The 26,600-nt window shown below is 43.1% G+C and overlaps 1 protein-coding gene across 1 annotated transcript in view; it reads left to right on the top strand.

Moving 5' to 3' along the window:
- The window catches only part of LOC118930471 (transmembrane protein 132B), a 328,876-nt gene that overhangs the window by 274,353 nt on the left and 27,923 nt on the right, over positions 1-26,600 (top strand). The window contains exon 5 of the mRNA XM_036921803.2: positions 24,244-24,387. Within this exon, the coding sequence (XP_036777698.2) occupies positions 24,244-24,387 (144 nt within the window). The remainder of the gene's footprint in view (positions 1-24,243; positions 24,388-26,600) is intronic.

Here is a 26,600-nt window from a genome sequence, read left to right as displayed (position 1 = left end):
AGCTTCATAGAATGAGTTTGGGAGTATCCCCTCCTCCTCTATTTTTTGGAAAACTCTAAGGAGAATGGGTATTATGTCTTCCCTGTATGTCTGATAAAATTCCGAGGTAAATCCATCTGGCCCGGGGGTTTTGTTCTTTGGCAGTTTTTTGATTACCGCTTCAATTTCGTTGCTGGTAATTGGTCTGTTTAGATTTTCTGTTTCTTCCTGGGTCAATCTTGGAAGGTTGTATTTTTCTAGGAAGTTGTCCATTTCTCCTAGGTTTCCCAGCTTGTTAGCATATAGGTTTTCATAGTATTCTCCAATAATTCTTTGCATTTCTGTGGGGTCCGTTGTGATTTTTCCTTTCTCGTTTCTGATACTGTTGATTTTTGTTGACTCTCTTTTCTTCTTAATAAGTCTGGCTAGAGGCTTATCTATTTTGTTTATTTTCTCGAAGAACCAGCTCTTGGTTTCATTGATTTTTGCTATTGTTTTATTCTTCTCAATTTTATTTATTTCTTCTCTGATCTTTATTATGTCCCTCCTTCTGCTGACCTTAGGCCTCATGTGTTCTTCTTTTTCCAATTTCGATAATTGTGACATTAGACCATTCATTTGGGATTGCTCTTCCTTTTTTAAATATGCTTGGATTGCTATATACTTTCCTCTTAAGACTGCTTTTGCTGTGTCCCACAGAAGTTGGGGCTTAGTGTTGTTGTTGTCATTTGTTTCCATATATTGCTGGATCTCCATTTTGATTTGGTCATTGATCCATTGATTATTTAGGAGCGTGTTGTTAAGCCTCCATGTGTTTGTGAGCCTCTTTGCTTTCTTTGTACAGTTTATTTCTAGTTTTATGCCTTTGTGGTCTGAAAAGTTGGTTGGTAGGATTTCAATCTTTTGGAACTTTCTGAGGCTCTTTTTGTGGCCTAGTATGTGGTCTATTCTGGAGAATGTTCCATGTGCACTTGAGAAGAATGTATATCCCGCTGCTTTTGGATGTAGAGTTCTATAGATGTCTATTAGGTCCATCTGCTCTACTGTGTTGTTCAGTGCTTCCGTGTCCTTACTTATTTTCTGCCCAGTGGATCTATCCTTTGGGGTGAGTGGTGTGTTGAAGTCTCCTAGAATGAATGCATTGCAGTCTATATCCCCCTTTAGTTCTGTTAGTATTTGTTTCACATATGCTGGTGCTCCTGTGTTGGGTGTATATATATTTAGAATGGTTATATCCTCTTGTTGGACTGAGCCCTTTATCATTATGTAGTGTCCTTCTTTATCTCTTGTTACTTTCTTTGTTTTGAAGTCTATTTTGTCTGATATTAGTACTGCAACCCCTGCTTTCTTCTCACTGTTGTTTGCTTGAAATATGTTTTTCCATCCCTTGACTTTTAGTCTGTACATGTCTTTGGGTTTGAGGTGAGTTTCTTGTAAGCAGCATATAGATGGGTCTTGCTTTTTTATCCATTCTGTTACTATGTGTCTTTTGATTGGTGCATTCAACCCATTAACATTTAGGGTGACTATTGAAAGATATGTACTTATTGCCATTGCAGGCTTTAAATTCGAGGTTAACAAAGGTTCAAGGTTAGCCTCTTTAGTATCTTACTGCCTAACTTAGCTCACTTATTGAGCTGTTATATACACTGTCTGGAGATTCTTTTCTTCTCTCCCTTCTTGTTCCTCCTCCTCGATTCTTCATATGTTGGGTGTTCTGTGCTGTGCTCTTTCTAGGAGTGCTCCCATCTAGAGCAGTCCCTGTAAGATGTTCTGTAGAGGTGGTTTGTGGAAGGCAAATTCCCTCAGCTTTTGTTTGTCTGGGAATTGTTTAATCCCACCGTCATATTTGAATTATAGTCGTGCTGGATACAGTATCCTTGGTTCAAGGCCCTTCTGTTTCATTGTATTAAATATATCATGCCATTCTCTTCTGGCCTGTAGGGTTTCTGTTGAGAAATCTGACGTTAGCCTGATGGGTTTCCCTTTATAGGTGACCTTTTTCTCTGTAGCTGCCTTTAACACTCTTTCCTTGTCCTTGATCTTTGCCATTTTAATTATTATGTGTCTTGGTGTTGTCCTCCTTGGATCCTTTCTGTTGGGGGTTCTGTGTATTTCCGTGGTCTGTTTGATTACTTCCTCCCCCAGTGTGGGGAAGTTTTCAGCAATTATTTCTTCTAAGATACTTTCCATCTCTTTTCCTCTCTCTTCTTCTTCTGGGACCCCTATAATACGGATATTGTTCCTTTTGGATTGGTCACACAGTTCTCTTAATATTGTTTCATTCCTGGAGATCCTTTTGTCTCTCTCTATGTCAGCTTCTGTGCATTCCTGTTCTCTGATTTCAATTCCATCAATGGCCTCTTGCATTCTATCCATTCTGCTTATAAACCCTTCCAGAGTTTGTTTCATTTCTGCGATCTCCTTTCTGGCATCTGTGATCTCCTTCCGGACTTCATCCCATATCTCTTGCGTATTTCTCTGCATCTCTGTCAGCATGTTTATGATTCTTATTTTGAATTCTTTTTCAGGAAGACTGGTTAGGTCTGTCTCCTTCTCTGGTGTTGTCTCTGTGATCTTTGTCTGCCTGTAGCTTTGCCTTTTCATGGTGATAGGAATAGTCTGCAGAACTGGGACGAGTGACGGCTGGAAGGACTTCCTTTCTTGTTGGTTTGTGGCCCTCGTCTCCTGGGAGAACAGCGACCTCTAGTGGCTTGTGCTGCGCAGCTGCGCGCAGACAGGGTTTCTGCTTCCTGCCCGGCTGCTATGGAGTTAATCTCCGCTGTTGCTGTGGGCGTGGCCTAGCTCGGGCAGCTGCTCCAAAATGGTGGAGTCGCGTTGGAGCAGGAGCTGCTGGGAGGCTATTTATCTCCGTAAGGGGCCTCCCTGCTCCCTGCAGTCCAGGGGTTAGGGTGCCCAGAGATCCCCGGATTCCCTACTTCTGGATTAAGTGACCCGCCCTGCCCCTTTAAGACTTCCAAAAAGCACCCGCCAAAACAAAACAACGACCACCAAAAAAAAAAAAAACGAAAAAAAATTTTAAATTAAAAAAAAAAAAGTTTTTAATTAAAAAAAAAAAAGGTGGCCGTTCGTTTTTCTTTATTCTCCGGTGCCAGCCTCAGGCCTCTGCTCACCGGTCTTTCTGCCCTGTTTCCCTAGTATTGGGGTCCCTATCCCTTTAAGACTTCCAAAAAGCTCTCGCCAAAACAAAACAGCAAAAAAGCAAAAAAAAAAAAAAATGGTCGCGTGCTTTTCTTATGTCCTCTGGCGCCCAGCCTCCAGTGCCCGCTCACTGTTCTTGCTGCCCTGTTTTCCTAGTATCGAGGGCCCTGCACTCTGGCCCGGATGGCTGGGGCTGGGTGTTCGGCAGTCCTGTGCTCCGTCTCCCTCCCGCTCTGCCTATTCTTCTCCCGCCGGGAGCTGGGGGGAGGGGCGCTCGGCTCCCGCCCGGCCAGGGCTTGTATCTTACCCCCTTCGCGAGGCGCTGGGTTCTCTCAGGTGTGGATGTGGTCTGGATATTGTCCTGGTCCTCTGGTCTTTATTCTAGGAAGGGTTGTCTTTGTTATATTTTCATAGATATATGTTGTTTTGGGAGGAGATTTCCGCTGCTCTACTCACGCTGCCATCTTCCCGTCTCTCCAGATGGAATTTTATAAAGAAGAAAATAAACATAATCTTCCCTTCCATTGCCTGGAGACACGGTTTGACACATCTAAAAATGCAGTGGCTTAAAATGACCACCATTTATGGTCACTCAGGGAGTGGCTGTGCAGCTGAGCAAGGGGGTGCATCTGGAGGGGTCGGCTGGGGTACTCTGGGCTACCTTCCTCCTGGCACAAGAGTCCAGACTGGGCATGTTTTTGTGGCCATGGTGGGGATGCAGGGAGATAAGTAGAAATGTGGGCAGTGTCTTATGGTCTTGGCTGAGAACATGAACGCTATTTCTTCTACCTACTTGCCAGAAGAGGACAAGTGCTTTCTTTTTCTGTCTCTCCCCACTGGCCTCCTATGTGCAAAAAATAACCTCTCAGTTTCTCCTGGACCCCTCTCAGTGAGAGCTGCTGTCACTTTGCATTGTATATGAATAGTCAAGCTGATTTAAAACACCATCTGATAACATAACCTGTATAATTTCCTTCACAGATGAACATGAGGAAAAAATAATGATTCCATTATTAGATCACAGCATTTTATTGGGCGCTCACTCTAAGCTTCTGATGAAAATGTTGAATAGCTTTGGCTTCCTACAGAAATAGAAATGTGGAAAAGAATATAGCTTGTGTTTTCTCCGGGGGTTGCCACAGCTGACTGGGGCCCTGAAGTTCCCTGTTCCCCTGTGGGTGACTGAGTTTCCTCCCAGCAGGTACGGAGAGGAGAGAGGGACCTTCTGCTCTGAGGTTTGGGGAGAGTGAAAACGCTACTGTCCCTCTGCCTGGCTCTGTTTTCTAGCCCTTGTGTGGTGGCGGCATGTTTTAGAGTGTAATCTAGACAAAAGAGTGCAGTCAAGACCCAGAGAGTTCTTGTGTGATGTCATCCCATTGAAGGAAAGCCAGCAGGCCCATATCCTCAAACTACCTGTCACCTACCCAGGCCCTTCCCCAGGCCTGCAGAGGCCCATCAGATGGGCCTCCTCCCTTGTCTTAAAGTATCACTGATTCCTTGGTACGATTCATTGTGCCTGTTTTTTGGACAGGCTTAACCTCCTGATGTGGATAAACATCTAGATCAGTAGTTTCATTGCTTTATTTTACAGGAAGGATGCACTTTTGTGTGAGAGGTCAGGTGAAGGCCACATAGTGACACAGGTGGGCTGCAGCAGAGGGTTCAGGCTCCATTCCCACCAAGGAGCCACCCAGCCTAAGCATCCCCCACACACTCAGGACTGCTGAGGAAGGTTTTGCAGGGTGTGCACTGCACACAGGTATGCCCAAGGTGACGTTATTCATGCCCCAGACATTATGGATTTTGGAATTTAGTAGGACAGTTGTACAGCAGATGGCAATAGAATGTCTTGCTCTAACCAAATTGGTATATTAGGACAATATTCTGAGGGATGGAAGAGGCACCATTTTCTAATTTTCATAGGGCTGTCTATGGATGAATGATAGGTTTCCTGCACTATATATTTTCTAGGGAATGTATTCTCTCCCATAGTATTCCAGAGTAGTAATTCATTCACCAACATAGTGCAAATATTTAAAGAGCAGTTGTTATACATCCATCACAGGGCTCAGCCCATGGGATGCAATGGAGAGTAAGAGGAGCCATGAGCTCAGCCTCTGCAGTCTGTCAGGAAGACCAGCCCAAGACAACTGCACACACACCACATTATGGGAGCACATTAGGGGTGAGTCCTCCAACAGGCAGACAGGCCATTAAGAAAGCGTATCTTGTAGGGGTCTTGCCAGTGCTTGGTGAGACTCTTGATAAATATCCCTAAGGGCTGTTTATCAATAAGCATAAAAATAATCTCTATCTCAGCAAATTTTCTTTAGAAAGCCATCCTAAAGAGGAGGCTAAAAGATGGTGGTGTGAGAAGTGAGACATAAATATCCTCCCAAAGCCACATATAATATGAAAAAACAGCAAACACAACAAATCCTGAAAGAGCGACCAGAAAGAAGACTGCAACAGACTGCCTACTTCTGGGGAAAAGAGAAGACCTCATGGGAAAGTGTAAAGTAGCAAAGCCGTGATATGGCAGGACCCAGCCTTCCACCCACCCCAGCTCACTGGCAGGAGGAAGAGAAATGAGCAAGGAGCGGGTAGAGGCTTAGGACTGCTGAATACCCAGTCCTGGAGATCTTCTCCGGAAGCATGAACCCACATTACATGGTGCTCTGGAGATTACTGGGATTGGAAAGCAAAGACAGGTGGAATACTCGGACTGAGATTCCAGCTGCTTGTAGAGAACAGGTACCCACAACCAGCCACTCTGGGGCAAAATAAGGTGGGCACTTTGAAAGACTTCCCAACAGCAAGGAGGCTGCTAAAGGGGCAAGGATTACACAGAGCTTGCAGCTCAGGAAAAAGGGCCGGGGGAGAAAATCATCCCGGCACACTCAGCCCAGCAGGTTGGGAACTTTCAGGAGCTTCAAGAGCTGTATCCCCCTGGCTGGTGACACATGCTGAGGCCCCCCACCACAGTACGCAACCTGCCGCTCCTTCTGCCTGGCTGGCGCTGGTTTGCAAACCTGGAGCCCCCGCCATTGTGCCAGGCCAGCTTCAAGGCAGTTCTGCTTATGGCAGCCACAGGGGCATAACACTGAGACTCCTCCCTGCATGCTTGGCCCACTGGCCCTGGCAGTGGAGGCAGGCACTGCAGCTGGGAAGCAGGAAAGAGCTCTTTCCTCCCGACATGCACCCAGTGCCAATCACCTATGATCCCTGCCATTGCTCCAGGTGCTGGGCTAACTCCCAAGGCTAGACCTTCTGGACACTAGAGGGCACCACCTACACAAAGCTATTATTCCAGAGTAATGAAATGGCAAAAGAACCTGGTATAACCCAAGATTCCACAAACACCAGAAAGAGGGCTAAGTGAAACTGAAATCACCAATCTTCCTGATAAAACAGTTCAAAATAAAAATCATAAACATGCTCACTGAGCTACAGAAAAATATTCAACCTCAGAGAGAACTTCAAGAAAGAGATAGAAACTTTGAAAAATACAGTATCCAAAATGAAACATACAATGGAGGGATTTAAAAGCAGATTAGATGAGGTAGAGGAGACAGTAAATGAAATAGAAATTAGAGAACAGGAAAATAAAGAAGCTGAGGCACAGAGAGAAGAAAGGATCTCTAGGAATGAAAGAATAATAAGAGAACTGTGTGACCAATCCAAATTGAACAATATTCGCATTATAGAGGTAACAGAAGAAAAAGAATGAGAAAAAGGTATAGACCATGCCTTTGAGGAAAAATTGCTGAAAACTTCCCCAGTTTGGGGAAAGAAGTAGGCTCTCAGGTCATGGAAGTGCACAGATGTCCCAACACATGGGACCCAAGGAAGACAACATCAAGACATATAATAATAAAATGGACAAGGACAGAATATTAAAAGCAGCCAGAGAGAGGAAAAAGATTACATACAAAGGAAAACCCATCAAGCTATTAGTAGATTTCTCAGCAGAAACTTTACAGACCAGAAAGGAGGGGCATGATATATCTAATGCAATGAAACAGAAGGGCCTCCAACCAAGAATACTCTACCCAGCAAGATTATCATTTAAATTTAAAGCAGGGATTAAACAATTTCCAGATAAGCAAAAATTGAGGGCATTTACCTCCCACAGACCATCTCTACAATGTATTTTGGAGGGACTGCTATAGGTAGAAGTGCTCCTAAGGCTATATAGATGTCACCAGAGAAAATAAAATCACAGTAAAGGAAGTAGACTGATCAATTACTAGGCAAATGCAAAATTAAATCAACTACCCACAAAATCAGTCAAGGGATACACAAAGAGTACAGAATATAACACCTAATATATAAAGAGTGGAGGAAGAAGAAAAAGAAGGGAGGGGGAAAAATAACCTTTAGATTGTGTTTGAAATAGCATACTAAGTGAGTTAAATTAGACTGTTAGATAGTAAAAAAGCTACCCTTGAACATTGGTAACCACGAATCTAAAGCCTGCAATGGTAATAAGTACATATCTATCAATAATCACTCTAAATGTAAATGGACTGAATGCCCCAATCAAAAGACACAGAGTAACAGAGTGGATAAAAAAAAAAGAACCATCTATATGCTGCCTAGAAGACACTCACTTCAAACTGAAAGATATACATAGACTAAAACTGAAGGGATGGAAAAAGATATTTCATGCAAATAATAGAGAGATAAAAAGCAGGAGTTGCAGTACTTGTATCAGACAAAATAGACTTCAAAACAAAGAAAGTAACAAGAGACAAAGAAGGACATTACATAATGATAAAGGGGTCAGTCCAATGACAGGATATAACCATTATAAATATCTGTGCACCCAACATAGGAGCACCTAATTATTTGAAACAAACACTAACAGATTAAAGGGTGAAACAGAATGCAATGCATTCATTTTAGGAGACTTCAACACACCATTCACTACAAAGGACAGATCAACTAGACAGAAAATAAGTAAGGAGACAGAGGCACTGAGCAACACATTAGAACAGATGGACCTAACAGACATCTACAGAACACTTCACCCAAAACCAGCAGGATACACATTCTTATCAAGTGCACATGGAACATTTTCAAGAATAGATCATATACTAGGCCACAAAAACAGCCTCAGTAAATTCCAAAAGATTGAAAATGTACCAACTAGGTTCTCAGACCACAAAGGTATGAAACTAGAAATAAATTATGCAAAGAAAACAAAAAAGCCCACAAACACATGGAGGCTTAACAACATGCTCCTAAATAATCAATGGATCAATGACCAAATAAAAACAGAGATCAAGGAATATATGGAGACAAATGACAACAATAACTCAACACTGCAAAATCTGTGGGACACAGTGAAGACCATGCTAAGAGGGAAGTATATTGCAACTTAGGCTTACCTGAAGAAAGAACAATCCCAAATGAACAGTCTAAACTCAAAATTAAGGAAACTAGAGAAGGAAGAACAAAGGAGGCTCAAGTAGAAGGAGGGATATAATAAAGATTAGAGCATAAATAAATAAAATTGAGAAGAATAAAACAATAGAAAGAATGAAAGTAGGAGCTGGTTCTTTGAGGAAATAAACAAAATAGATAAACCTCTAGCCAGACTTATCAAGAAAAAAGAGAGTCTACACACATAAATAGAATCAGAAATGAGAAAGGAAAAATCACTATGAACATCACAGAAATACAAAGAATTATTAGAGAATAGTATGAAAACTTATATGCTAACAAATTGGATAACCTAGAATAAATGCACAACTTCTAGAAAAATACAACCTTCCAAGGCTGACCCAGGAAGAAACAGAAAATCTGAGCAGATCAGTTACCATCAATGAAATAGAATTGGTAATAAAAAAACTACCTAAGAACAAAATCCCTAGACCAGATGGCTTCACTGTTGAATTTTATCAATTATTTAGTGAAGACCTCATACCCACCCTCCTTTAAGGTTTCCAAAAAGTAGAAGAGGAGGGAATACTTCTAAGCTCATTCTTTGAGGCCAGCATCACTCTACTACCAAAACCAGGAAAAGACACCACAAAAAAAGAAAATTACAGACCAATATCCCTGATGAACATAGATGCAAAAATACTCAACAAAATAGTAGCAAACTGAATTGCAAAATACCTCAAAAAAATCATCCATCATGATCAAGTAGGATTTATTCCAGGGATGCAAGGATGGTACAATATTTGAAAATCCATCAACATCATACACCACATCAACAAAAAGAAGGACAAAAATCACACAATCATCTCCATAGATGCTGTAAAAGTATTTGACAAAATTCAACATCCATTCATGATAAAAACAACAAAATGGGTATAGAGGGCAAGTACCTAAACATAATAAAGGCCGTGTACAACAAGCCCACAGCCAACATCATGCTTAACAGTGAAAGCTGAAAGCTTTTCCTTTAAAATTGGAAATAAGACAAGGATGCCCACTGTCCTAATTTTATTCAGCATAGTACTGGAGGTCCTAGCCACAGCAATCAGTCAACACAAAGAAATAAAAGGCATCCAGACTGGTAAGGAAGAAGTTAAACTGTTCACTCTCTGTAGATGACATGATATTGTACATTAAAACCCTAAAGAATCCACCCCAAAACTACTAGAACTAATAACTGAATTTGGCAAAGTTGCAAGGTACAAAATTAATACACAGAAATCTGTTGCATTCCCATATATTAACAATGAACTAGGAGAAAGAAAAATTAGGAAAACAACTCCATTTACAATTGCACCAAAAAGAATAAAACACCTGGGAATAAAGCTAAAACCAAGGAGGTGAAAGACCTATACCCTGAAAACTACAAGACACTCATGAGAGAAATTAAAGAAGACACCAATAAATGAAAATATATCCTGTGCTCATGGATAGGAAGAATCAATATTGTCAAGATGGCCATACTGCCTAAAGCAATCTCCATCAGATTCAATGAAATACCCATCAAAATACCAACAGCATTCTTCAACAAACTAGAAAAAATAGTTCTAAAATTCATATGAAACCACAAAAGACCCTGAATAGCCAAAACAATCCTGAGAAGGAAGAATAAAGCTGGGGGATTACACTCCCCAACTTCAAGCTCTACTGCAAAACCACAGTAATCAAGACAATTAGGTACTGGCACAAGAAGAGACCCATAGATCAATGGAATAGAATAGAGAGCCCAGATATAAACCCAAGCATATATGGTCAATTAATATATGATAAAGGAGCCATGGATATACAATGGGGAAAAGATAGCCTCTTCAACAACTGATACTGGCAAAACTGGGAAGTTACATATAAGAGAATGAAACTGGATTATTGTCTATCTCTATACACAAAAGTAAACTCAAAATGGATCAAAATCCTGAATATAAGTCATGAAACCATAAAACTCTTAGAAGAAAACATAGGCAAAAATCTCTTGAGTATGAACATGAGAAACTTTTTTCTGAATACATCTCCTTGGGCAAGGGAAACAAAAGCAAAAATGAGCAAATGGAACTATATCAAACTAAAAAACTTCTGTACAGCAAAGGACACTATCAGTAGAACAAAAAGGCATCCTACAGTATGGGAGAATATATTCATTAACAACATACCCGACAAGGGTTAACATTCAAAATATATAAAGAACTCACATGCCTCAACACCCAAAAAGCAAATAGCCCAATTAAAAAAATGGCGGATAATATGAACAGACACTTCTCCAAAGAAGAAATTCAGATGGCCAACAGGCACATGAAAAGATGCTCCACATTGCTAATTATCAGGGAAATGTAAATTAAAACCACAATGAGAGATCATCTCACACCAGTTAGGATGGCCAACATTGAAAAGACTAGGAACAACAAATGCTGGCAAGGATGTGGAGAAAGGGGAAACCTCCTACACTGTTGGTGGGAATGTAAATTAGTTCAACCATTGTGGAAAGCAATATGAAGGTTCCTTAAAAAACTAAAAAGAGAAATACTATTTGACGCAGGTATTCCACTCATAGGAATTTACCCAAGATCCCAGATTCAAAAAGATATGCACCCCTATATTTATCACAGTACTATTTAAAATAGCCAAGATAAGGAAGCAACCTAAGTGTACATCAGTAGATGAATCTATAAAGAAGAAGTGGTACATACACACTATAAAATATTATTCAGCCATAAGAAGAAAACAAATCCTACCATTTGCAACAACATGGATGGAGCTAGAGGGTATTATGCTCAGTGAAATAAGCCAGGCGGAGAAAGACAAGTGCCAAATGATTTCCCTCATTTGTGGAGTACAACAGCAAAGCAAAGCTGAAGGAACAAAACAGCAGCAGACTCACAGACTCCAAGAAGGAACTAGCAGTTACCAAAGAGGAGGTGTGGGGGAGGGCAGGTGGGAGTGGGAGGGAGAATTGGATTGAGGGGCATTATGATTGTCACACATGGTGTTGGGGGTGGTCATGGGGAAGACAGTGTAGCACAGAGAAGACAAGTAGTGACTCTGTGGCATCTTACTACACTGATGGAGTGTGACTGTGGTGGGATGTGAGGAGACTTGATTATATGGTTGAATGTAGTTACCACAATGTTGCTTATATGAAACCTTCATAAGATTGTTTATCAATGATACCTTAATTAACAAAACAAAGCCAACCTACAGAAATACAATAATAATGAAAAAAAGCCTATCTGTGCAGGTCTGCTGGGGCCCAGGGGGAGGCTCTGAAGGTTGACAAGGACCATGGTGGTAGTCAGCCTGGACAGTGTGGGTGCTGTGGCATCTGCAGGAGGAAAGCTGGGATGGCTGAGCACTTCCCGGGGTGGAAGAGACACACCCCAGCAAGAATGAGTTCATGCCCTGCACAAATGCCATGTTAAATAAAACTGAGCTACATAGAGAAAATTACTTCCTTTTCATTCTCTTTCAACTTTTTGATTAGGTCAAGAATGGAGTCTCACTTGGATATGCTGTGTTTTTAATGACTCTCGAACATCTGCTAATTACAGTTTTTAATAGAGAAATAGTGGGCCTTTTGCCAAAGCCTCGGACAGGCAACTGCATCCAAATATAACTTAACAGCACTGCTTCGTTTTAACTGCAGGCAGCCCTCGCTCTGCAGGATAGTGTGGGATCCAAGCAGTGACATGCATGTGGAGACATGCAGAGAGATCTTAGTAATCCATGGGAAAAATTATGTTTGTTTTGTGAACCTTAAGTTTTGCCAGAATGTTAAAAATGCTCTTACTGTTGATTTTAAATGTATAGGGAAATGAAAAAAAAACTAGTAAAATGAGTATTTATTTAGTACATTGATATTTAACACATTAGCAACATTGAGAACTAAAGTGGTTTATTATTTTGTAGAAAACTTACCAAGGGTAATTTGAACAGTTTACCTTCTTCTCATTGTGTGACTTTCACTGTGGAGTGTGTCTTGTCTGTGCACTGGCAGCGGGTCATGCTCTTTAACACTGAGTCAGCTTCCAACGTTATATCCTTTGCATTTTCTATGTTGTGAAATAGCTCCAAGAATTTCTTCAATGTGAAATTCCTTGGCTGGTGTCATCACTGATCTCTTCCTTACAACCACTTGGTAAGCTCACCTTCTGAAGCTCCTCTGATGGCAGAGCCGTGCTCTTGTCCACCGTGGTAGTGTCTTCATTGACTCGGTCAGCTGTTTCTTCCGCAACTCAGTCTACATTTAATTTTAATTTGACTTCCAGCTTTCCCTTCTCATTTCTTTGCTGTACTTTCCTGTTTGTTGACCAGTTCCACCTTTTGATTTTCCATCTTTGTTGGGTGGTTTTATCACTGGGAGACAAGGAGGCAACCCAACCACATCCTTTGCTGTCTGAGTAGGAACTGAGTACAGACGCATAGTTAGTTGTTGGTCACCAGCAGCCTGCGAAGCAATTGGTGTGATAGGTCCCTCATTGTGACTTGCATCTGTTGGTTTATGTACTCATTTGTGGGCGGAAACAGGGTTGATTAATTACCGTGATAGATTCTTTCCTTTGCAAAAGAATTGGGCCTCAGTTCCTTAAAAAAGCCTCTGTCTTGATGTTGTTACTTAGCAACACATCCTTGACTTTTAGTGTCTGTGAAGAAAGAAGGGACACTAAGAAGTCTAAATAATTGTGGAGCTACAGGAAATTGAGTTGGATTTCTTATCCACCTGGTCTCCTTGGACCAGTGGAGTTATCCCTCTCACAATTAGGGGTTCCTCCTCTGAGCACTTAGGTAGCCCAAGTCTTGGTGGAGAAAGAGAGGTGGGCTGTTGCACTGTGGCAACCGGAACACTGGGGCCAGAGGAGCGCCAGGCGCTGACTGGCTATCGGCCTGCTTCCCGCAGTGCATTTCTGGAGCTGGAGGTGGGGTGAGCTCCGCCGAAGAACAAGGTCCGAGAGGGGCCCAGAGTCGAGCCCCCCAGGGCAGAAAAGAATCAGAGCAGCTGCGGCTGGTGCTCGTCTGGCTGTAGGCGTCTGGGCTTGGCCAGTGGCCCTCTTCCTGAAATAAGTCACTGTTCTCTCTTTCTCTGGGGCTCCGATGACTCTTCAAAAAGAATTTCCAAACTCTGTCATGACATATAAATGTAGAAAGTAGATGAACTCTGGGCACCAGTGAATATAACACTGTCTAAATTGCTGGTTTTAGCAGCTGTCTCTCTTCTCCAGCCATGTCTCACTTGCCCTCCTAATATCAAAGACAACCCCTTAATTGAAGTTGCAAGTAAAGGCATGGCTATTTTTCTTTGTCTAGTAATAGGAGTAGCTCAACTCAAATATCCGGTACTGCTTATCTGGCACACTCCCTTTCAAAAGGAGTTTGTATGTGGTATGGTAACAGCAAACCTCTAGGAAATTGCACCTGAGTAGCCATAGATATTCTCATTTTCCTTCTTGAAAGGAGACTGGCAGACCCACCATGCACCACATCTTCCACAGTTTTTGGTAGCCCCCAACCCGTGCACAACCTGAACAGGGTGTTATAACACAGCTGTCTCAGACCTTCAATCCATTTAGACCCGTGTCCCAACCAGTGGCACGTTTTAGATGGCGTATAGCACTGACAGCACTGAAAGGGGAGAGTAACATTTTGGGCGCATTGAGGTCAGCACTCCTCTTGCTTCAAAATGACCAAGCACGGTTTTCTGGCCATTTCCTCATTTCAAATTCAAAAAATTGCATCGGTTCTTTGAAAGAAAAATAGAAACTATGATCTTCCAGGGTATACCGGTAACTGAATATGCTGATTCCCTTTCACAGATAAGGAGGTACAGGTAGCCGACAATTGCTTGTTTTGCAATTTGGGTTTATTATTAAAATGGGAAGAAAAACCCACCCTATTGTTTTCCCCAGAGTAGTGAGGGATTTGTTTATTAAAGAATGAGAAAATTGAGCTTTTCTCTCCATACAGTTGAGGGCCACAGTTTGTATTGTTTTCCTAACATGAAACAACATAAAGGCCAGGGCCCGTCATTTTGTGCCTTGCTTTGTGCAGTCCTAGAAAACAAGCCTTGTAGGGGATTGAACAGTGACTCCCAATGAGAGATGTCCAGGTTCTCCCCTCTGGTGCCTGTGAATGTGACCTACTGGAGACAGAACCTCTGTATATGTCATTAAGTTAAGGTCTTTAAAAGGGCTTATCCTGGCTTTGTGGGGGCCCCTAAATCCAATAACTGGTGTCCTTATGAGAAAAGAAGAGGGAGATTTAAGACAAACAGACACAGAGGAGACATACAGAGCAGGAAGCTGTATGACAACAAGGCAGAGACTGGAGGGACATGGCCGCAAGCCAAGGAAATCCTGGAGCCACCAGAAACTGCAGGAGGCAGGAAGGACCCTCCCCCAGAGTCTCAGGGGGGAGCATGGCCCTGCTGACACCTTGATTTCTGGCTTCTGACCGCTAGATCTGGGAATAACTTTCTGCTGTGTTAAGTTACCAAGTTTGTGGTAATTTGCTACAGGCACCCATAGAACATCAGTGCTAGCCCACCATGGACTCCAAGGCTCAGGCCAAGAAAGGATGCAGTTGGACCTGATGTAATACAGCCAGGAAGACAGACATAGATCCGCAGCCAGCAGTTTCATTAATCTGAATCCTAAGCACTGTTCACAAACACTGAGGCAGCACTGTGGAGCTACACTGCATTAGAAAAATACAGTAAACTGCTTATTTTATATATTAATGTTAATAATAACGTATATTAAGGAAAAGATGGTGAATAATTTATCAAGCAGGTTGGAAGAATGGCTTTTAGCCCAGTCTCACGCATTTCCTCCCGGCAGGCCCAGTGTGGAAAAACTAGAGGCTTGGATGTGATTGTCACAGATCTCTGCCTCTGGTTACCTTCTCCCAGCCTTTCCTACCATAGAAATGCTAAAAGGCTCTCAGGGAGACAGTGTAGTTTTTTGCAGGGTTTGCCTATAAGAACACACAGCCTTGTTTTCTTTACAGACTTGATGAAAATTTCTTCATCAGAAAGCTCTTCCTAGTGTTAGTTCTCGAGGAGATGATCATTACTAAGGATCAAAGAGCCAGAGACCACTGGGGTTTTGCTTTTCCAAGGGTGTGACTTCTCATCTGCACCTCACACCAGCCTGTGTAGACAATGTGAGTTCTGGTACTTTCCACATATATTGGTATTTATTAATGTGTTCAGATATCCTTAATGACCCCAGGCTTGTGCTAGACTCTGAAAAGTACACACAAGCGTATCTGAGAGGCAGCCATGTGAACTACAGTACCGTATGCCAACGGGAGGCGTATGAAGCACTTTCGGGGAAGCAGTTAATTGGGTCTGGAAATGTCATCTGGGAAGGCTTCAATAGGGGAGAACAGTTCAGTAGAGCCATGAAGATTGAGTGGAGATTTGCCACAGAACAAATGAGGTGGGGATAATGGAACTAGTAACTGGCCTTTATTACTCGATTTATTTTTATTTATTACACCCCTACTGTGGAACAGGTTGTGTGTCAAGTGCTCTAAATGCATTCCCTTAATTAGTACTCATGACTACGTTATGAGGCATAGGTACAGGTACTGACCACCTTTTACAGACATGGAAACTGAGTCAGAGTGAGTTCATATGCCCACGGGCTCTGGCTCCCCAGCATGGCCCTGAACCCTGGCAGCACATGGCTGACTGGCTCTTTAGGCAGAAGGAGCATAGCGAGCATGGGGGAGGAGTTTGCAGTCCCTGGCGAGCTAGGGACCGTGAATGAGTTTTCTCTAGCTGTGGACAGTAGGTGACGCTCATCAGCTGCTGCGCTGGGGAAAATGACCCATCCTATCTGAATGGCAGTGTCTTCCCAAGAGGGGATGGGCCATTGACCTTGTCCTGGTGCGAGTTCTGTTTGTGGCCGATCAGTTTGCCCCTTTGCAGGCTGCCTTTAAGCTTTGTTAGGGGCGGTCTAGAGCAGGCTGTGCTTGCATGGGTCAGCCCTCCTTTAGGTATGCCCTGCCCAGCGTGTGGGGATCGCGTGGCCTCTCCAGTCGGGTGGGGATGTGGACCCTTTCCAGGCTGTGTGAGTTCTGGGTTGGTCCGTTTGCTGCTCTGCAGGTTCTGTCTCTGCCCTTGTGTGCCCAGGTGAGTACCAAGACAGAGACCCCAGGGCCCTCTGCAGCACTCAGGCCTGCCTTCCCCACGCACACAGCCTCTGACTCTGATGACCTGCCTGCCAAATCCCAGGAGACTTGCTCTCCCTGAACGCTGATCTCTCCTCAGCCTAGCCAGACTGCAGCATTTCATTCGAATCTACTCTTCCTGGGGTCATCAAGAGGCTTACCTGTCTTCCCTTATTTCTACCTGTTTTCTAGTGTCTGAAAACAGGTGCTTCGTGTATTCTGTCTGATTCTCCAGTTACAGCAGGTGGAGCAATTCTGGGTCATAAGTGGAAGCAGAAGTCAAAGAATCAATTTTTAATGGATGAGGCAGATCAAAGGCAAATAGATTAACTGGGTAATTTCTAAACTGTGGTAATTCCTACACAATAAAATAGTGTCACATGTAGAAATAGTACAAGTGACACTGGTCAGAAAAGACACTCCTTCTGAGGATTACAAGCTAGAATATGTCAAGTGCTTAGCCTTCTATTTGGCAGAATGTTTATGATTTTATGCGTTGATACCATATTATTCTTAGTAAGCTGAATGGTGCAAGGGTTCCGGGCACAGACTCTGTAGTGAGACATTCTGGGTTTTAGTGTCAGGTACTTGGTGATGTCATCTCAGGTCTGTTTCTGTGCCCCTGTTTTCTCATCTCTAAAATGGGGATGGTAAGAGCTCTTCCTCATCGACATATTACATGAATTAAATGAACAAAACCACATAAGGTATAGTGTCCATGTATTCTCTAGAGCTTTCTAATTTTTGTTGGGTTTCACTTACTTGTATGCCTAGCAATGCCTTGAGCATTTGCTGAACAAATGTTTTTAGCTACACTGGATTCCACCAGGAGTCTAAGTGGACATGACTGTGTGAAGATCCCCTGGCAGGTGCACCTCATTTTCAGGGGTGCTTCACCCAGTGTCTGCATGTGAGAATAATCCTGTGCCGGGGCAGAGCTGAATCAGCGATGGCTGGCCGGTCATGGGGGCAGGAGGGAGGGCCGGGCCAGGCCATTAGGTCCTACAGTGGACACGTGGAGGAGATGCACTGGGGTCCGTCTGCGGCAGACAGCCTGTGGCTGGCAAAGTCTGCAGGCTCTTCTTCTCTGCTCACTGCCCCTGCCTCTGGGTTTCTTCCTGCCAGTCTTGTCTGAGTTCATGCCCCTGACCTGCCGGCTCCCTTTCTCTGCGTCCCTCCCTTCATCCCTGCCCCTTTGCTCTTTTTGAGTTTGTCGTGCCCAAGCTGTCTCTAGTGTCCTGTCTGTTTCCCTTTGGGACCACACATTCTCAGTGTGTCTGTCTGTGCCTTTCTCTCTTGAGGACCCTAAGTCCACACTCCCACCCTTCCACTCCTTGTCCCCATCCCTCGCCTCTCTATCCACCCACCCATAGATTTGGCCTGTCAGAAGGAAGGGCATCTGCTGGCCTCCCCTGGCTCGCCACAGTCACCGGGCACTGGGCAGTTCACAGAAACTATACATGAGACTCACCCCTATGGAGATACTGTTACTGCTGAGCACTTGGGTGTCGGCCTGCTCGGCCTTCCCTCAGGGACACTTTTCCCAGGAGAGTCATCCACTCTGGTTCAGATTTTAACTGAGTAGAAGTCATTTGCCTGCTGGCCTGGCAGCAACTGGACGTTGTGTTAAATTTTCATTTAGCTCAAGCAGGTGAGAAGGTCTCTCCCCTCTGGAAACAAAGAAACGCTATTAGCAGGTTGCAGTTGTGACTAAGGAAGTGCTGACGGTTCAGGAGAGGAATGGATTAGAGGACACTGATGGTGATGATTCTGGGTGAGGCTGGCCTGTGTGAATGAGCAGGTCCTCTGCATGCGTGGAGGCAGAGGGGACCCCAAAGCCCAGCAGCCAGCCCAAGTTTCATCTTGTGAACCTTTTGCATGTCCCCCTATCTCCTGCCCCCATCTCGTTCGGTCTCTGCCTAGCTTTTTAAAAACTTGTGTGTTTTCCTTCTCTTCTTTCTCTTGTCTGTTTTCTCTGTCCTGCTTCAGTGGGGGATCCTCTCCTCTGCCAGTCTCTCTAGCTTTCTGTCTGACTCTCTCCCATCATGGCTGGAAGACTCTGCTGCCTTCAACCTCTGAGATCTTACGTACCCCAGGGGGTATAGGCAGTGGAGAGCAGGGGCACAGTCCTGGCCCATGGAGCTTACAGCCCATGGCTCTTCCTGGCTCAGCGCCTGCTTCCTTGCAGAGGCCCCACATGCACAGAGGTGCAGGGGCTCCCCTGTTTATCTCCTGTTGTGTCTGCCCTGGAGATAAGCCCACTGGACAACCGTCTCTCTGCACGATGACGCTCGGTCGTGTCCAACTGCCATCTCACTGCTCTTAGCTCAGGGCTGAAGTTAAGGGCTGGCCTCAGGCTCTGGGCGAAAGCTGATGGATGCTCCTGCTAAACAGCTTTTGCCTCTGCCTCAGAGCCACCTGGGAGACGTCTGGACAGGACTTTCACAGAGACACGTTTTATTGACTCTTTCTGAGGGCTATCCTATTTGAAATAACTTTCTTCACATTCAGGGACTCATAAAGGGCTGAATTTTGAAATCAATTTCTGCTTTGTGGATAATAAGTTATAAGAATCCCAGAAATAGCCATCACGTGGAGGGAACTGGGCTGATTTCTGAGTTATATAATATACAACAGTGGGAATGAAAATCATTATTTCAGTTGGAGTCAGACAGCATCCTTGCTTATTTTTGAGTGAAGTTTACATCTGTCTTGCAGCTTTAGAAATCAGAAGACGAGGTGTCTGAGAGCAAAGCAGGGTTGGCGTTAGATTCCTGTTCAGAGGCTGACAGGCCTGTGCCAGGAAGCAGAGGATGTGGGCTGCTGGGTCTCAACACTGTGATCCAGAACGTCACAGGCTAGCAGAGAGTCTGGCATAGAACATACCAGAAGCCACACCTGGTCATGGCTTGGGCTTGGGGCCTACTTCGCTGTTTCTACTAAAATTTAAGCTTCACATTTGTAAACTATCTTTACACAAGTTCTAAAATCAAAGCCTCTAAACCCTATCTTTTATCCTTAAAGCTTTTGAGTTAGGCACAGAAATAGATTCTTAGTTCTGTTGTACAGGTGACGGGCTGAGAGGCAGTCAGGATGGTGGGCTTTGGTGGGAACATGCTTTTGTTGACATCCTGGCTTGGTTGCTCTGCATGAGTGTGATTCTGGCCAAATTAAAGAACCTTTTCAGCTTTGGCTCCCTCTTTTGTAAAATGAGGATAGAAATAGTAACTCTTCAGTAAGGCTGTTTAAAGATTAAATTAGATACTAATAAGATCAGTAAATATTTAGCAAGTACTTATGATGTACCAGGCACATCTTTGGTGCTCTTTTTATTATTAGATGTTAATACATATTATGTTGTATTTGTTGTAATATGCATTGTTATTAACATATAATGCATGCAAATCACTTGTGGTGGCCCTTATCTAGATGTTTGAGAAAAGATTTGTCATAAATGATGTTCATTAGGTACTTACTATATCCTGTACCTTTATGCATTTAGTTATTGATTTGTTCTTTTGGTTTTCATATTATTATAAAATTACCTATGAGTCTGAATAGATGCATTTCCCAAAAATACTTTCTCCAAAATTCCCCAAAGTAAACATTTTCTCTCTCTCCAGGAACACGCATTATTATTGTTATTATCAAGTGTTTGAGAGTTACACATATGAATACCCTTTATCTGTAAATACTTCTGTGTGAATTTCCCCAAAACTCTTACTTAAGTAGAGTGAAAATTATCAAAATCAGGAAGTTAATATCGATACAAGGAATTATCTTATCCCCAGACCTTATTCAAATTTAAGAGACTGTATCACTAACATTCATTATAGCAAAAGAAAAACTTGTTTTTCTGTTTAATCTGGAAGTTTCTCAGACTTTGTCTTTTAGACTGTGATGTATTCAAAAGGCACAGGCCAGTTAGTTTGTAGAATGCCCCCTAATTTGGGTTTGTCCAATGTTTCCTCATTATTAGATTCACTTTTTGGGGAGAGGTACTTCAGAAGTGATATTATGTCCTTTTTTAAGGACATATGGTGTCTATTTATCTCATTACTAGTAATGTTATCTTTGGTCATGTGGATAATGTGACGTATGCTGGTTTTGGTACCACAAAGTAACTGTTTTTCTTCAAAATTAGCAAGTCTCTTGCAGAGATACAGTGACACTATACAAATATCCTTTTTCCTACCATACTTCTAATCACTAGTAGCAGCCATAATAATTCTTGCCTGAAACAATTATAGTAATAAGTGGTGGTTGCCAGATGGTGGTATTCTAATGTCATCATTTGTTTTTACATTTATTAGTTGGAATTCTATCCAAAGGATGAAGTTTCTTTTTCCCGTTTGTTTATGTTATGGACTCAGAAGCTTATTATATATATTCTTATTATACATATATATGCATATATTATGTATATGATATATAATATATATTATACATATATACTATATAATATATAGTTTATATTACATTATATATATATATATATACAAATTATATATATATATAAAATTACAGTTAGCCATTACAATTGTTTATAGTGCTGTAAAATTGTCCCCCATTGGCCAGTGGGAGCTCCTTAAGGCTGTCTCCTCTGTCCTTTTGATGTATCTTTGAGCACTTTGTTACCTTCTTGTTCCACAGTCTATTTTAGGTTCATTATCTTGTACTTTCTGTGCCTTGACCCTAGAATCAGCTGTTTCTCCAAGAAGCTCTGTTTCCTTTAGTTGGAAAATGGTTGTTAGGACTGAAATCTGGGTCTAGTGCGCTGATTGCCAAAGCATCATTGTCTAAGTATATACACATATACACACCCCTACACTTACACATACATACACACACACACACCTGCCATCCCGTGAGTTGATGGCACTACCTCCAGTTCTGATTCATGACCATGGAGCTCACTCTCTTTCTCCTTTCCATTTTAAACTCATTTCTCCAACAGTGAAAAATCTGATTCATGTTATCCAACATACATTATTTGTAACTCTAAAATCAGACTATCTCCCCTTCCCTGGATTTGTTTTTGTTATTTGTTGTAGTAATAGTTGTTTGTTTATTCATTTGGTGACTGTTGTGAACTAATTCTGTAAAGTCTCTATTTGTTGTGTATGGACACTGAAGTTTCTGGTTAGCTGGTGGTCAGCCAATGATTGGACAGAGATAATTTTAGACACCTGGAATCAATAAGTGTCCCAGTCTTAAAGTCAATAAGTCTTAAAGGTCCTTTTGTATGTGTTGGGACATGCTTTTAATACTCAGCCAGGTATTTGAGGGCTCTGCCTTAGTTTTCACTTCCTGCTTTCATAAAACCTCAAGGTCAACCAGAGGTGAGAGCTTAGAGCCTTTCCACATCTTGCTTGAGTATAAACATGGTCCTTTGCACGCACACAGCCCTAAATATGAGCATGGTTTTATAGATTTCCCAGCTTATGAATTTGTTTTTCAAAGCCCTTCTGGACATCTCATTCCTCATCTTTTCTTGTTAAGCTTTTTGATTAGACTATTGTTTACCCCAGCTGTTATCCACCACTTCAGGCAGCTACAAAATTAAACAATTGCTTATAATTGATTTTAACAAATCCTTCTAAGGAACAAGATTTTCACACTGGGAGAGCTCAGAGTCAGGTCAAATGCTGACAGCCTTGCAAGTGGGATCTTCCAGGAAACCTCAAGTCAGATAATGGTAATATTCTGGAAGTAAGGTATTGAAAGATCTCCAGCTCTGATCTGCTCTCACCAGTGGCTTTTGGACTGCAGGTTTTTCCTGTGAACCTGGGCTGTTCTTTTTCAAAGCTGCTACAGAGACTAGCGGATAAGAGTAAGTCAAGTTAAACTGCCATAAAGTTCTCTATTTTTAAAATGAAGATTCAGCCATTTTTCTTAAATACTCTCCTGGTGTCACAAGCCTTTGTTTTCTTTCCTGAGTTCTGAAAAAGTTGATTTTGACATTTTTTTTTTGCCAGTTTCCTCATTGCTTTTAAGAGGAGGAGAATTTTCAGATGTCCTTACACTGCCATTTTCACTGATGCCACTCTAGCATGCAACATTAATAGAAACTCATCTTCATAAAGGAATATAAATATGTTTTCCAGACATAAAACCTAGAGCTGGCACAATAGATGCAGAATAAAAGACTTGTGTTTTGATAGATGGTGAATTTTTGGCAGACTCTGGCACCCGGGAATGATTTCAATGTAATATTGAATATGATAAACTGCTTTCTCATTGTGCCAGAGGCAGGTAGGAATTGTCTTTGGGATTTTGGAGAGGCTGTCGATGGACACTGGAAAACATGGTTGCAAAAATCTCAGCCACAACATGAAAAAGCTGATGGAGGAAATGTGGTTGGTTGCAAAGGTATTTGAAATAAAAGCACAATCCTGGATTAGTTGTGGTTTGTTATTATGAAAAGTGAAGTCCCTCCCATGAAACTCAGACTGGGAATATCATTGTAGGGTCTTTTTTGGAGGCTGTGAGCATCTGTAGGCTTGAGGTTGATATTTATTTTAGTCATTTCTCCTTTCCTAGAGCCTAGCATGTTGCCTAATCTCATGTATTTTCAGTTACAAGTGACAAAAAATCAAATTAAAACTGGCTTAAGTAAAAGAGTTAATTTTATTAACCTAAATTTTCAAAGATAATAGAGATGCTGCTGGATTGAGAAATCCAGTACTCTTTCCCAGGAATCTGTGTTCTCCTACTCTTAGATTTCTTTTGTTTGGGTTTTGCTTGAGTCAGTCTTTGGGGACATGGGACTGGAATACCTTTATGTCCACATTTGGTTCACGTGCTCCTCTGTGAAGCCTGATTTGGTAGCCTGGGGTCAGCACCACCTAAGCCCCATTCATTAAGAGTAGAGTGAGATGATACCCAAAGGAAAAATGAAATGTTGTCATTAAAAAAAGGAAGGATGGATGGATGTTCACCATCCATGGATCCTCATCAGGCAAAATTAATACCTGCCCATTACACAAAAAACACTTATATTGGTTTTTATTGAAGTTGGATTTTATCTTTCCAATGGTGGGGTGTGTTTCAAGAGTTTAACCTGGGAGAGAAATCACCTGAATTATACTGAAATGGGAAAGAGTCCCTCGATGGGTGGGCAGAGCGTGGACACAGGAGGTCAGCTGGGGTCCAGTGGTCCAGCAGGGTTGGGGGCACCCTCCATGAAGCAGTGGGGGTGGGATGGCAGGGATTCAACAGGCCAGGGTTGAGCTATGAAGACAGAGCTGAGGCGCCATCCGGGAAAGAGAGGAGCCAGCTGTGAGGTCAGCACCGGGGCCAGGGCCTGGAGAGGCCCTGGACACCGGGCTCTGGGAAGAAGGTAGGGAGGCACGGGGAGTGGGTGCCCTGTGCAGCGCTGGCTGCCTTGGTCCTCGTTTGAACCCGAAGCAAGGCCATTCCGGAAGTGGAGGCCGCTCACCCGGTGGATGCTCCCGGGAGCCGTCCGCTGACTAGCCCTCTGCTCTCCTGCAGGACACGGAGGTGCTGAACACGGCCGTGCTCACCGGGAAGGCTGTGTCCCTGCCCGTCAAGGTCGTGGCCATCCAGGAGGACGGCGCGGTGGTCGACGTATCGCGGTCCGTGGAGTGCCGGTCTGCAGACGAAGACGTGATCAAGGTACACGGCCTCGCGCCCCCCCGGGTGCCACACTCTGGCCTCGGTCCCAGGGTGTCCCCCAAGCAGCCTCCTGGGGCCCCGAGGGACTGGAGCGGGATGACCACAGGGGAGGCTGCGGGCCGCTTCCCTGTCTGCGGTGGGAACCCTGTTCTCAATCCTGGGTGGAACGTTTTCTTTCCTTCCCTTTCTGCATAGGACAATATTCCCCTAATTGTAGCGACTTACATGCCATCTTCTCATTTTTGGCCAACTTCAGTGACAAATATTATTTACTCGATATATTTTCATTAAATGCTTCACTTTTTCAAACTTAAATACGAGTTTAGCTTCATTTTAAGACAGTACAATCTATGAGCTTGATGTACCAATTTTTAAAAATTAAATGCATTAAAGTAAATGACAAATAAAACAAGTTCACCCATATGCTGTCTAACTTAATTCGAGACCCAATGGGATGCAGCTCACAGTTGGGGTAATCTGGCCATGGAACATTTTTCCTGGGTTCTTCATCCTAATTAGCTGTATTTGTGAATCCAAACTCATTCAGGAACCAGCCGGTGGTTTACTTAGCATTCTTTGCAGGGGTCTGTTTGAACCACCCAGTGTAGAGTGTCTGCCTATTTCTTTCTTGGCACACTGGTTGGCAGTTGCCTCTTGCAGGAGAGACCTCATGGAGGTAGGGCTTAAGTCTGCAGAACTATCCTTTCTCCTTTAAGTTGTTAAGACAGCCCCCAGGCTCTATCTACTCATTCATTTTAGAAATATATGATAATGCTGAGACACGGGCCTTCTTCAAATTCCGCAGTCTCCAGTTTGGAGGTTAAGGGAAATTTGGTCCTGGTCTGAAGAACTCTGCAGCAGACAGAAAAGCCTGCGGGGTTTCCCCTGGGGTGGGAAAGATCTGGGAGGGGTTGACTTCTTCTTATTGTGACCTCCAGGAGGCTGTGCCTGAAGCCAGAGATGGTTTTGATAAAGAAGAATTGATGTGTCTGTGAGGCCTAATTAAAAAAAAAAAAAAAATCCGTAGAAAACCCAAATGTAAAGAAGCCTGATTCCTGGGCTTGGAATGCTAATTCTCCCTGGAGACAGAAGATGGAGTAGCTTCAAAGCACATACAGCCTTGCCCTGGGGCTCCTAGTAGGCCTTGTACTCTGTGGGCAGGTTTGATTAAACAAATCTACAACCTTCTATATTCAGAATTTAGAAAGATCTGAGCCAGGGCATAAAGTTTATCTGCACAGAATGAAAAATACCGATGATACATTGCCCTTGGTTGCCTTTGACAATGCGCATTACTTACCATCCCCATGTCATGCCAGGAGGGAGACACCAGGGGTGCCATGCAGAGATGGCATCTGTGTCAATGGCCTACATCTGCGGTTCTCTGAGCCTTGTTCCACCTGAGAACCAGGTGTGGAGCCCCACAGGGTGGGCCCCCATTCTCCCACCCTGCAGAGCTCCATCCTCCAGGGGCAAGTCCAAGCCCCTGGGTCTCATTACTGCCTTACACTTGGTTGTCTTCCCTTCGCAGAAATGTACCAAAAATATCCTCTGCCCAGCTTGGTAGATAAATTGCTTTGGAAGACAAGAGGTTTTTGCTCAACTGTCACTTTCGTGGCCTCATGAAGATGGAGCTTTCTTCTAGCAAATCACAGTCTGATCTTCAAAAAAACAAACCACAGTGTGCAGAGCACCAAGCTCAAGGCTGCGTTAAGACTTTACTAGAGGAATCTGGGCTCTCTTACAAATCCTGGGGCCTGGGTCAGTTGAGGGGGCTCAGTTACCTATCTGCAATTCATTTGTAACAGCATTAGTATCAATATTTGTACTCAATTTTGCTGCAACTCTGAGACTATCAGTGTCCACAGAGCTGTGGCTGCCCTGGGCATTGTCCCAAGGACATCCCCAAGCAGGTGGCACACTCATCAGTACTCCAGGGAGAGATCCCCTTCATTTGTGGAGGTGTTACTCAGTCCTTGCTTCCTGGTGCAGAAAACACTCACTATGTGATCCGCAGGGTGGATCTTGAGAGATTCACCAGAAACCTCATGCCTTGGAAATTCTGTGCATTGGCACCACAGTTTAGGTAAGGGGCAATGTATGTATTTAGGAAGACGTAAATTGTGGTGACACACAAATTGGCTTCTTTGACCTGGGATTGTATGACTTTTGTGGATAGAATCCAAGGACATAAAGGATTTGAAAGGCTGAAA

The sequence above is a fragment of the Manis pentadactyla genome, chromosome 14 (assembly GCF_030020395.1).
Source record: "Manis pentadactyla isolate mManPen7 chromosome 14, mManPen7.hap1, whole genome shotgun sequence".
In the NCBI taxonomy this organism is placed as follows: domain Eukaryota; kingdom Metazoa; phylum Chordata; class Mammalia; order Pholidota; family Manidae; genus Manis; species Manis pentadactyla.
Note: the sequence above shows the minus strand (reverse complement) of the source record. Positions and strands in the feature narration are given on the sequence as shown.